Source organism: Corvus hawaiiensis, chromosome Z (assembly GCF_020740725.1).
Source record: "Corvus hawaiiensis isolate bCorHaw1 chromosome Z, bCorHaw1.pri.cur, whole genome shotgun sequence".
In the NCBI taxonomy this organism is placed as follows: Eukaryota; Metazoa; Chordata; class Aves; order Passeriformes; family Corvidae; genus Corvus; species Corvus hawaiiensis.
Genome location: NC_063255.1, coordinates 20316358 through 20329621, shown reverse-complemented (window position 1 = coordinate 20329621; position 13264 = coordinate 20316358). Strand labels below are relative to the sequence as shown.

Here is a 13264-nt window from a genome sequence, read left to right as displayed (position 1 = left end):
AGGACACTCTTCACCAAGGGAAGTAAATTCAAAGCGGTTAAATTTTGCACAGCTTCTAATTGCAGAGAAGTTTTATTTGGAATTTAAGTACCTCCCTAGGGTACAGCTTAATTCCCTTTGGAAAGAACTGTCCCACACACAGCTGAAGTGATTAATGCCTGTGTGTAGATGAACTATGAATTCTTCCCCAAGAAGTGTTCTCACTGTTTCAGGTTTGAACCTAGGCAGGTGAACCACTTCACTGTTAATACTCAGGAAGCAACTGGGATGGGGCATTTCATCCTCCAAAATGAAATTTCTTTCCCCCTGGCAGGGTCCAATCTAAATGACAGGACAGGAGGACACCAATATCACACTTCAAAGTTACACTACTACAAAGAATCATCACATCCACTGGTTACAAAAATGTATTTTAACACAACCCACCTGCAATCTGTTTTCAATGACTCCCTTAAGACTCCTTAAATGTAGACGCTTCAGATACTTCATAATAACCACAGTATTTTACCATCTGCTGATGATACCAGGTCTTGTGAGTAAAACCTCTCCTGACTACAAAAGGCAGGCCATTTAGACTACCTCTCTTCTGCTATCCCCACTCTTCAAGGAGGTGTTAAGATTCCCATTCACTGTTCCTCCTTCCCTTTTCCAAAGTCATTATTCCTGTAAAGCCTTGCAAAAGCACTTTTTATTTTAAATTGCACACAGGAACAACAAAACCAGGTAACTGTATATATGAACAGGCATGCTTCTTGCCAAAAGGATAGAGGCCTTTTGCATTGAAAGCACAGAGCACATTAACTTCTTTCTCATTCCCCTAGCCTACCTTCCCCCAAAATACTACTCTGGCAATTATTGTTTCTTCACCCCCAAAAGAAAAGCCTACTGTGGCACTTTCTGTTCCTGATGCACTGGTAGTTGAAAACAAGCAATGACAGTAGGGAAGGAAAAATGAAATTATTTCATTTGCTTCTCCCACCCTCAATCCCAAAGAACCACTAGAGAGTCTGTAAGAAAATCAAATCAGGATGAGACCAAGACAAATGCTAAAAGGCAAATAAAGCACCCACAAGGTAGTTTTATTGTACTTTTTATTTCTAGCTATATAAAATACAACTGCTGGTCAAAATAAGCCCACGGCAAAATTACTGACTGTTCTACTTCTTTTGGTCTGTAATGCTTCCTGGAAAGAATTAACAACTTGTGACAAGTTACTCTGTGGCACAACTGGCACAGCCTGGTTTCCTACCACACACTGCACCACACGTGGATACACGTGATGGAGCTCACCAAGCTCACCACCTCGCTCCATGCAGAGCTGCGTGTGTGTGCTTACCCCCTGCTTATGCACTTACACAAACAGAACTGCAGGGCAAAACTCCTGTCTGACATTCCCGTGGGGACCTTCAGGGGTTCTACCTTTGTGAAACATACAAGAATTTAATCTTTAAGAACTGTAGTCCTAAAGACAGACTTTTCAGTAGCTATTCAAGGGACTCAGAATTTATTAGAGACAACAGACACATAATACACTCATGGTATTATAGTCATATCAAGCCATGATAGATAACCTATCACACATTTTAACTCCAGTAAATCAATGATTTAGATAACATACCAAAAAAAGAAAACCTTTCATTTCAAACAAAGTAACTTTTTCCCCCTCAGTACCCCAGCTTGTTTTTTCTTAACTGTCTGTTTACTTTAAATAAATGATGCCACATGAAGTGCTAAGAGCCATCAGATTTTACAAAATAAAGTCAGAACTTTGTATAAGACTATTAAAAAAAATAAACCTATTTATGTTTTTAAATTTTCCACAATACTTGGTATTTAGAAGAAAAGGCTTTTAAGTATAAATTTACTTACATCTAGTATGTTGTAGCAGCCTCAGTACTGTCCTGTTCTTCATTCTCTAAGGGTTTGTAAGAGCTAGGAACAGAATATGCACATCAGCCTTAAAAAAGCCACTAGCTGGATGAGAGACACATCCAGTTAGTTTGTCAGGGCTCACTGTTTTAAAAAATTCTTTGGAAAATACACTGAAAATATATGCAGTAGGTCACTCAACATGCAGCAACACGGATGAACACACCAGTTGGACTGTTTTCCCCTGATTAGGCAAGCTTTTCTGTTTCTGTGCCTGATATTCTCCATTTAAAATGTGGACAGTGAACTACAGTGAAGTCAGGCTCTTCCTAAGCCTTACCTACTGTAATCACATTCCACTTGGGTTCACATGCATGTACTCACTTAAGAGTACAGTTAAAATAGGCTTTTGCGTAGTCCAGCATATGAACAGGTTAATTTTAAAACACAAGACATAGTGAATAACCATGCATTAATTCATAATATGTATATAAAGATCAATATTTAACAGTTTATAAACATCTCTGCAAAGTGAAATGTGCTGTAGGATCAAGTTGATGACGCCTTTTGGGTTTTAATAAGGAGACAACCTTGGCCTGTCTGGTCAACTGGCACACAGTGAGTCATGCCCATATCCTTCATAATGAGACTTGAGCAGGAGGAACAGGAAGTTTTCTTCAAAAGAAACAGAGGAAAAATTCTACAACATATACAGTTGAAAGGGCTGCAGGATCAGAAACAAGAACTCAAGTCACATAAAGTGTGGCTGCTTCCTAAAGATCAGAAGTTGTCTGAGCACGTAGGATGCACATTTGAAAGATATTAAAAAAAGGAAAAAGACCTTTTTTTTTTTTTCAGAATTGTCTGACCATCTGAGAAGTCCACGCTCTCAGAATTTTACTTGGAAGATACCACAAAGTACCCTATGTGGAACAAATTCATGCAAAAAAGAGGTAGTGAAGAAATATGTAAGTCTGACAGAAAAAACCCCCAACAAATCACAGGAAAATGGTAATTACTACTTCTCCAAAGAAGAGTGAGCTAAAGGTAAGACGGGTACTACTGTGACTCCTCTGTGGCATTGTGTGTTTCCAGATAACATGAGCCCTAAGCAAGTAGGGTAATGCAGTTCTTAAATCACCAATACAGGGGAAAAAAGGGGCAAAAGCACAAAGCAAGATTGACTCACAAATACCAGTCAGATTCACATTTAAATCAGTCCCTCTTATCTTTATAATTACGAAGGATTTCTTTCTGACTTAAAATGTTATTTAAAAAAATACAGGAGTATTAGAGTGCCCTTTGAAGAGAGCCACACATTTATGAAGAGCTAATTACATTGCTGATCATACAAACTAGATTCATTACGAACTCAACATGTGGCACAAAAGTCATTTCATGAGAGGCCTTATTCTAGCATCAAGTGAACTGAGAAGTGAAAATCCTTGCAAAAAGCCAGCAACTATAAATATAATCCTCTAGTGTGCCATGTCTCAGCAGGTAAGATTAAAAAGACAAAACAGAACACCTCAATTCTGCAACAACAAAGGTTTTATTAAGATAAAGAATTTATAATCACTGTACAGAAAACATTTAGAGTTAAAGCGTGAAATATTGAACTGCTCACTGTGCATTCCTGTTGCTGAGCCTGTTAGTGATCATTTAATTGGCTGCCTACAGCTGGGGTAACTTATCAGCACTTAAAAACACTTTTGTAAGCAGGCAAAAAATGATTGTCCGTTCTGAATGATAACATTGCCCAAGGCAGGAAATAAAGGATCATATGAATTACATTTAAAACTTACTCAAGGAACAAAGTGGGTGGGGAGGGATGAGAGGGGATTGCCATAGTTTTGTGAGGGGTTCTTCTGCACCGAGGAATTGTAGCTTCCCTGCTTCAGCTTTGTATCTACTTCTATTTTTAAATAAGAAAATATATTAACACGTACAAGAATTCACCATTAAATCCAACCTCTTCCAGTTATCTTTGGCTTGAGAGGAAGTTTCTTACTTCAACCTTTGAGGCTCCCAACGATGGTACAAACAATCATCTTCCTTTAAAAACTGGTTGGTTTTAAACCTTTAATGAACAGAGACTCAAAAAGCTTCTCTACCTTCTGAGTTCTCAGTTCTTCATGCTAATAAATCTGCAGTTTTTTCCTTCCAAAACTGTTTGGTGAAGACCACAAGGGCTTGAGAAATTTGCTGTCTTGAGCAGTTGCTTGTTTCCACCATAAGCAGGCAAAAAGCTTATTTTCTCCAATACTAAAAGAAAAGAAAAAAACACACAGCACAGAGATTACTCAATCTGGTTTACTCTCCAAGAACAAATGTTATGCTCAAATTGAACTCTGTTTAAAAACATGGCAAAATGCCTAAAGATAGATGATTTTCACAAACTTTCATGGGAAAAAGCAGCATGGAAAGCAACTCTGTATGCCCCTTCACAAATTATTTCATCCAATACACACAATCTTACTGGTAAACATTCCCTATTTTATTTTGGCATCCAGTAGGAAGAAAAAGAGAAGTCCTCTGCTGAGGTGCCTGCATTCTGTGATGCAGAAGCACTGGTATTACAGCCTGGAGATATTCTAAATCCATGCAACTTCTACAGCTGAAACTGAGTTTGCTCCTAAACAGGTATCAGTCAAGTATAAATAAACCCTCAAAACTGTGTTACACTTTAGGTGAGACACCACAAGCTTTCACTTTCCTAATCACTGCCTACCACTTCAGCCCTGAATGCAACTGACTTGATTTGTAAATTTACAAGGGAAATAAAATGCAAGATTAGACACTTTAACTGTAGATTGTTTCCTTCCTCTGCAGAAGTAAATAATGCTGCTAAAATGAAAATGACTCTCCAGGGAGAAATGGCTATCCAGTCTTCATTAGGATCAACTAAAATTAGTATGCACTTTTTCCTCCTCTTGAGAACTATTGTACAACACCATTAGCTTATTCTAAATGCTGAATTTATTTACTTTTGAGACAACCTTTTTTTGATAACCATTAAGAAGGAGACAGGCAATGCATGAAAAGCTCTGGAAAATATCTGATAAAATAACAGATTAGAGACACATTAGAAACTAAACTAAAGGCTTCATAACACAGCTGTAAACTGAACTCAATTTAGAATATTGTTATAAAAGAACAATACTGAGCTGATTCTAAAACATCCAAAGTACTTTATCCAAGAGCTTTACCTACTGCAGAGTGACATATAGAATACTGAAGCACCATGGTTACTATAATAACCAACCTTGTTAAAAAGCTCTTAAGTGCAGCAGTAGACTGTACAGATTCCTTGCAAGCCTATTTCAGAGGCAGTAAAAGAATAAATATCTACTGATAAACAAAAAATGTGTCGAACAGCATTTTAAATGAAATACTGTGTAGCATTAGGCCAAATTTGCTATTTACATTTGTGTCAGAACACCTGTGTAACGCTGGGGGTTTTTCCAGACAACTATGAAGAGCAAGGCCACTGGCAATTCAACGCAGAATTATAAATGAACAAACTGAAAGCTTCAACTGGCCATTGGGTAAGATGACCTCTTTACAGCAAATTCATGATCCATTAATTGTTTATTTGTTCAACGATTTGCAGACTCCATGAAAACTACAACAGCGAATTCTTAGGAGTGCCTCAGACAAAAAGGAAAGAGAATGATTTTCACTGATGAAGTACTAAATATCGCTAAGAAACATCCTATTTCACCCTTAATATAGAGAGAACAGACATTAATTACACTTACTTTTGATTGGGGGTTTTTTTTTTTGAGGGTTTTTTTTTTTTTAAATACATGAACAGGGCACAGATTCTTAAGACTTGCCAACTGGTGATTAATCTGTGTCTATTCTTTTTGCATCCTCCTCACACTTGCAATCCAGTATCTTTGCAGGAGAAAGCCTGCAAGCCTAAATTTTTTAGAGCATGAATAAAGGCAATAGCTGGAACTCCAAAACTAGCATCACATGGAGTGAAGAGATGCTTTAGCACTCACAAATCAGGACACTTGTTTTTCATTCTAGGCACCAGATTCCCAAAGCAGAAAGGAAAGCTAAAAGCACATAGGTTGCACACTCTGCAGCAGTGCACAAAGATTGCTCAGAGCCACAGGAATATGCCTCTGTGCTGAAATTCAGCATAGAGAGGTAAAAAACCCAAAGCAAGATAACTAGATCAGGCCTGCATTAGTGGCTGTCACATCTGCTTGTTTGGTATCCGAAGTGTAGTACACCAGTGGGCTTGCACTTTAACTCCCAAATATATGAATGGAAAACGCAATCAGTGCCTGCTGGAATGTGTGCCAGCTTTTTGCTTAGAACACCATTCCCGGAAGCCAGAATCACAGAATGGTTTGGTTGGAAGGGACTTTAAAGATCAGCTAATCCCAACCCCTCTGCCATAGGCAGGGACACCCTCCACTAGACCAGGCTGCTCAGAGCCCAATTCCACAGAAGCCTGGAGTAACATTCTTGGCTACTTTTAAATATGCTGAACAAATCTGTCCTGTGATTTTAAAAGCAGTGTTAACAACTGAAGAAAGATCAAGCAAAAACAAGCCTGAATGGAAAAAGAAAAGGTCCCCTGAATCAAACCTGTAAACTCTGACTTACTAATACATTTTTACAAATGCAGTAACAATTATCTTGGAGAGTGTGGCAGTCACCTAAGGCCAATGAAGTGAAAAGACATGTCTTAAAAAAGTGACTGTCCGTATGTGATGAAAAGAAAGGTCTACACTGGACAAACTTAAAACTTCAATTTTGAATATTTCTAATAGTTTGGGGTTTTTTTATTTGAAGCCTAAGGTAGATGCAAGGCATTTTTCACTTTGTCTTATGAAATTACCATCCTCCTTCTGAAGTTCAGAGTAATCCACAGTGAATGACAACAAATTTTGCATCATTTCCACATAATTACACTTCCTTTTTTCACATCTCATGAAAGATCACCTTCATTGAATATATATATAGATGGAAATGACATTATTTCTTCTCATCCTGCACTACAGTGAAAATAAAAACTAAGCTTGAAGAAAAGAACAGATGCTTTTTACCAAAATGGATAGCCATAAAAATAGTTCTCCTCAGTTCATATCAGAATTTGATAAGCCTTTTGAAGAAAGAATCAATAAAAAACCCAGGATAATGACTGGCTTTTCAGAGCAGTTTAATTTTTCCTCTTAATTCCATTTCTTGTCATGAGTCTAATACCTAAGGCAAACAGTGTAATATCTTAAATCCCTGACAAATACAAACCAAATGTCAGATGGTTTGAAGGAAAAAAAAAAACATTGGAAATTCAAAGCAGAAATGCTTTTGTGAATACAGTTTTATCTAACATGAGAATCAAGTATTTTATTGTCTTACTGTGGATTGTAGTAAGAGCACAGAGTAAGATGGGTTAAACACTTCCTTCTTCACACAGGGTATATTGTAATAACAAAAATAACAGAGGCAATAGTTTATTGTCAACCCAGATCATTAGCAAGAAGGCTGCTGTATGGTCTTCCTGGAGCTTTCTCTTCTCCAGACTGGACAATCTCAGCTCTCTCAGACTGTCTCCCTAGCAGAACTGCTCCATCCCTCTGATCAACTTGGTGGTCTCCTCTGCACCCGCTCCAGGCAGATCCATATCCTTCCTGTGCTGGGACCCCAGAGCTGGATGCAGTGCTCCAGGTGGGTCTCAGCAGAGCGGAGCAGAGGGGCAGGATCCCCTCCCTCCCCTCCTGCCCACAGGGCTCTGGATGCAGCCCAGGACACGTTTGGCTCTCTGGGCTGTGAGTGCCATGGCCGGGGCATGTCCAGCCTCTCACTCACCAGCACCAAATCGTTGGCAGGGCTGCTCTAGGTCTGTTCATTCCCCAGCCAGAACTGACCCAAAAACTGCCTTGTCCCACGTGCCAGACCTTGTGTGAGTGCTAAGGAGTTACCAAAATTTTCTAGGATGAGCTTGCTCACCAGTCCTGACAGCTAAAACACAGTTTTAACTTGCAGGAAAATGAACTACAATGTCACAGTGAAGTCATGCTTTAAACCTACCACTTGCAACCTCTCGCCTTACTCAGCTGTCACAGAGACCAGCAACTGAGAAGGAAATACCTCACCTGTGCAAATTTGTGTATCTGCTCCACCACAGCTGCGAAGAGGGCATGGACACTTTCATCAATTAGACTCTGCATATAATGAACAGCTTCTTCATCAGACAGGTCCAAACGAAATTTGTCCTGCACCTGGAATGGGAGTGGAAATGGCTACATTAGTTCAATGGTTAAAAACATGCATTATTCTATCCATGTATATAGTGATTTCGGCTGTGAAAGTTTAGTGGAGAATCTCTCTTTTACTTCTAAGCTACAGCAGATTGTTGGAAGTGTACAATGTTATTTAAAACACCTATTTAAAATCCTTTAATAAAAATAGTGCTTAAATAAGCAAGAAACAGTCCTCTCGTTCAAACTAGTAATTTCAAAGCTCAAGGTCAGAAAGGCAAGAGAAGCACATGGAAATACAAGCATGATAGGAGAAAAAGAGAATACATTCAACATTCACTGGAGAATGAAATGCCACTTGAGAAAAAACACACAACTTTGCATATTAAATACAAATTTGGAAGAGTCTGGATGATCCTAATGATTTTTGAAAGAACGTAACAGTTCCTTACTCTAAACCTGTTTGTCTTTCAGAAACTGTAACACAGTTAAGTAAATAATACAGAATGGGAAGAAAGTGTGAGCGAACCACCTCTGTCAAAACTGACCTTTGTGTAGCAAGTGTGAATTTCATTAACTTTGATTGTATCCACCGTCCATGAACAGTTGGTTGGAGACACTGCTAGCCCTTACATGGTTTTTCCTTTTGACAGCAACATTGTACCAGTAACACATTCTGCTTAGTACTTGCAACTTGTATGTGAGTTAAAAGCTGAATGCACAATAATTAAGAATATGGCAATACCTATACTTTCCTATTTCCATCCTGGGAATGCCAAGAACATTTATGAAGGGGCAGTAGATGCCTTTCTGTGACTTCCAACTAATTCCAAGAAAACCACTCAGAACTGATCCAGATGGCAACTTTCCCTAACAGACAGGGCTACCCAGCCCTAACTCCATTGAGCCTGGTTTTATCCCTTTCCCTGTCCAAATCTCTTCTGATGAGCCTAGATCCTAGCACTGCCTAAGCAGTACTATCCTCATCATTTGAAGTACTAGTTACCTTGAAAAGTAGTGCTGGTAACAATATGTAAATTGCCCAGCAAATTCACATTAGTTGCAGATTTATTGCTGCCATGTAGTCACATGCTTTATTCTCATAAAGATAAATCTCAAACAATGCAAGCTCTTGTGGAGGTGATAATATTCAAGTATTTCAGCCTCTTGCATAATGAACTAGATAAAATGGTATCAAACAAACTCTTTTACCCTATCTTTATGCCAAGTCAGAATGTTTCACATCCTAGGTAAATTGTTTCAAAGATTAATTGTCCTGTTTAACAACTGTGACTTATTTGCTATCTGAATTTGTCCAATTTCCATCTCAAACAGTTGAGCTCATTAAAACTTTTTATATTAAAGAGCTGTCTATCAGAAATCTCTCTCATATAGGGAAATATCAAATGATTTGTTTCTTAACCTTCTCGTGACTGTGACTGTAAGACAGAATCTTAGTCTTTCCTGAACATTTTCCATGAATTCACTGTTTTTTAGCCATTGACAAAAATGTGAGCCAAGTTATTTCAACAATTTGAATTTGTGAGATGATATTACCTTTATGTCTTATTTTGTATGCTTTCTATGCACCAAGGATACCACATATTCAACCACCCTCTTTATGACAACAAAAATGCTCCAAGATTTCAGTGCAGTGTTAATTGATTTCAGTTTACTGTAACTCTGTGTTCCTTTCAAAGGCAATATATTCCAAAATAGTGCCCTTCAGCACTGTAATAAAAAGGCTAAGTTAGCCAGCACAGTATGTAAAGATTATAGAATTACAGAATCCTTTCTATTGGAAAAGAGCTCTATAATCATGAAGTTTCTTCACTCAAAATACCATTGTAACTCTGTTGCTGGGCTGTTTGAAGTAAGCATAAAGTGAGTTTTTCCTCAACTTCCTCTCCAAAAGCTGTTTGATCAGTAAGAAAGAATGGATCAAGCCAAAAAAGTTCCAACTTTCAATGAACCATGTTAACACTGAGAGATTCAGCAGATATTCCAAGAAGTTCTTGTTATGAAGAACTTTTATCTTCATAACAAACAGGATGAGAAAGAAGTTTATTAACTCCCACATCAGAAATTTTCAACAGTGAATGACGCACAGTAGAATCCAACGGAATTTAATGGACTACTCACATGCCTGCAATTATGCGAAACCTTAAATACATCCCCAAATTACAGCACAGATTTCTTTCAGATCTATTTTAGTGCTCACAGAAAAGGTGATGTTAATGAGAATTCAGGAAAATCATTAACTCCAATTTCAAAAAAAGAAAAAAAATCACCGTAATGCTCTTTTACACAACTTTAGTAATCAAACACTTTGGCAATCTTCTCATTTGTTCATGCCAGATCTTCTCAGAATTTTTGCAGTTAGTTACATCAAGATGCAGCTTCATTCTATGGAATTAATGACTAATTAAACCCACTTCCCACAAAACACACTGGCACACTGATATATATGCAAAGAAATTCACCCATGGTTAGATCTTGCAATCAGCTGGCAATTAACAGAAGGATCAAATGATGCCCAGTATTAGATCTCTGCATGCAAGTTTTTCAGCCCTGCATTAAAACTCATTGGTGAAACCTAGATGAGAAAAATTACAAATTACCTCTTGAGCTGAAACAGCAGCACGATTAATACACACTGACTTACAGTTCCTGTAGGAAAGCAATAGTAATTCGTAATTGAAATCTCTTGAATTCCAATGTGGGATGAATTCTAAAAGCCTGTAGTTTCTCACAGAGAAGATCAACAGAAGAGATTTTTGCATGGTGGTAAAAAAAACGGTGAATTTGGGGGTTGAAATTCTGATGAGATACAATTATCTCACTCTACACACTTACAAATGAAGACCACCATGAAGGCATCAAAGATGTCCCACCTGAAGATTTACTTATAGCTCCCACTTTGATACTTAAATCAAGTGCATTGTTATAGTTCAGGATTTGTAAAACAGAGGAGAAATAAGCTTGATGAATCTAGCTGAACTTCTGCTTTGTTTCCAGAAAAGGAAACGTTAAACCCCACATGATACACAAATACTGGTTTTAAACATTAAATCTCAACAGAAGAACTTGAGTGTTCCAAAGATGAAGAGGTTCAGTAAGTATAGTCTATCAAGATACTGACATTCAATCTGAAACTAAAGTTGTCCACTTCCTATCCCCCTAAACAGTGGATAGTTTAGTATCAAAGTGTACAAAAAGCAGATTGAAGAGTTATATGAAACTGTTTGACTAGAAATTTTGCTGTACTTCAGTTAAATATTAAGCACTTTGTAAGGAAGTTCTGTCAGTTACCCTGATACTGCTTCTATTTTTGAAAAGACAAAAATTAAAAGGGGAAAAGAACATCAAGGACAGTTAAGAAGAAAATACATACAGTGAGGGTGGGGGGAGAAGCATTTAATGGCTTAACTGTTAATGCAAAAAGAAGATGATCATCACCTGCAGCACAATCTCACAGAGGATGGGAACTAAGCAAGGTAACAAACCAAAAAAGGGGAAAAAATATTTTACAGCAACAAGAAGAAACACTACTTCACACCATGATTATCCCAAAAAGCTAACTCAGAGGAAGAAGCACAACATCTACCAGAATAACAGGCAACATTAACTGATGGCAAACTCAGACTCTGTTTTTTTCTTTGAAGTATCTTCACGAAGAACTAAATTGAGTATTGTATGGAAAATGGCATCAAAGATGTCCTATGATTTGACAGAAAACTCAGAAAACTCCCAGTAACCCCCACAGAACTGTGTAAAATACAAAGAAAAGGAAGACAAAAAGAGATGAAATATTCAAGAAAACACTAATCATCTTACTAAAAATGGTAGTTAAAGGTCTGAGAAAATGGCAGGCCAGTGTCTTCATTCAGCTGAATGAATCTCCAAGTTCAACCTTCTGTCTTTGGCTATTTTGTATTTCTGGAAGTGTGACAGGCTTAGGATTGAGAAATCATATGAAGACACAGCTGGGAATAGTACTACTGTGGGTAAGTGCACTTCCCTGTAGAGTTCCAAAGTTTTCACTTGAACATTTTGTTCCCCAAGCACAAGACTGCTCCCTCCCTTCTACCAAAGAGCAGATTTGTATGGACTTTCTTTTGTCCTCAAATCTGACCTACTGTACAATATGGACCACAGTCACCATTTTAAACTCAGGAATTTTTCTTTTTCACTAGCAACCATCTTCTCACTCGTAAAACATTACCTGAAATGGATTAGGTACTTAAGGCTAAAGGTTATGACTAACTTTAGAAATTCTGTGGATGCTTTTATACTCTTAGAGCAGCATCAAAATCCATTTTCCATGAACACTTGTAGCTCTGTTTTGCAAAATTACTGAAGAAAGTAGTAATGTATTTTGAGGTGACACAGAAGGTGTACATATGAGAACCCTTTCTCAACCCTGGTAAGTTTTCAGACAAATTCCAAGTCAGCCATTCTGAAGACTTGTGGCTGCTCCAGTATTCTTTCAGCAGCATTAAACAACACTGCTTGTGTTTGATGTAATTTTATCACACTGGTATGGGATTGCTCATTCTAACTTCAGCTGCTTTAACGAGAAACTTCGGTGTCCTTTTCCAGTGGCTCACAATATACATGGGATATAAGTACTACTAAAACCTGACAAAGATCAATTAACAGCAAAAAAAGAAAAAATAGTAGAGTTTTCAAGATTATTTTTACTGTTTTGCCTTGTAATTATTATGTAGTCAGCATGCAATATTCATGTGGCAGAAATGGGCATTAAGTGCTTGGCTTAATCCTTACCGCATTTCATCTTTTTCAGTAAATACTTTCCTGCTATTCCTGTTGCTTCTTGTCCTAACAACTCACACCATAAACTATTCAGATGCTTTATTTGCATGAACAATTTTGTCTGAGAGACTATTCTGACAACAGTCTTTGTTTCCAAGGGTTCAATTTGAACAAAAGGCGGTAAACAAGCCCATGTAGACTTCTCTAATTTTTTTTTTTTTTTTTTAAATAAAAGACAACAAAGATGTTAGCGAACATGTCTAAATTGAACTTCTGTGACAATCAGGGTTTCAGCCACTACAGTACTCAAAGGTGACACTGTTCCAGCTCAGAATCTTACCATACTGGCCAAAAACTTACAATCAACTAGAGACTGTGATATAAAGCAACAGAAG

The 13264-nt window shown here is 37.7% G+C and overlaps 1 protein-coding gene across 2 annotated transcripts in view; it reads right to left on the bottom strand.

Annotated features, from left to right (window-relative positions):
* Positions 1-3402: 3402 nt before the first annotated feature.
* Positions 3403-13264, bottom strand: part of PIK3C3 (phosphatidylinositol 3-kinase catalytic subunit type 3) — a 67211-nt gene continuing 57349 nt past the window's right edge. For both annotated transcript variants that reach the window (XM_048291407.1, XM_048291408.1), the window contains 2 exons: positions 7989-8114; positions 3403-4134 (listed from right to left, as the gene is read on the bottom strand). In XM_048291407.1, the coding sequence (XP_048147364.1) occupies positions 4120-4134; positions 7989-8114 (141 nt within the window). In that variant the 3' untranslated portion in view covers positions 3403-4119. The remainder of the gene's footprint in view (positions 4135-7988; positions 8115-13264) is intronic.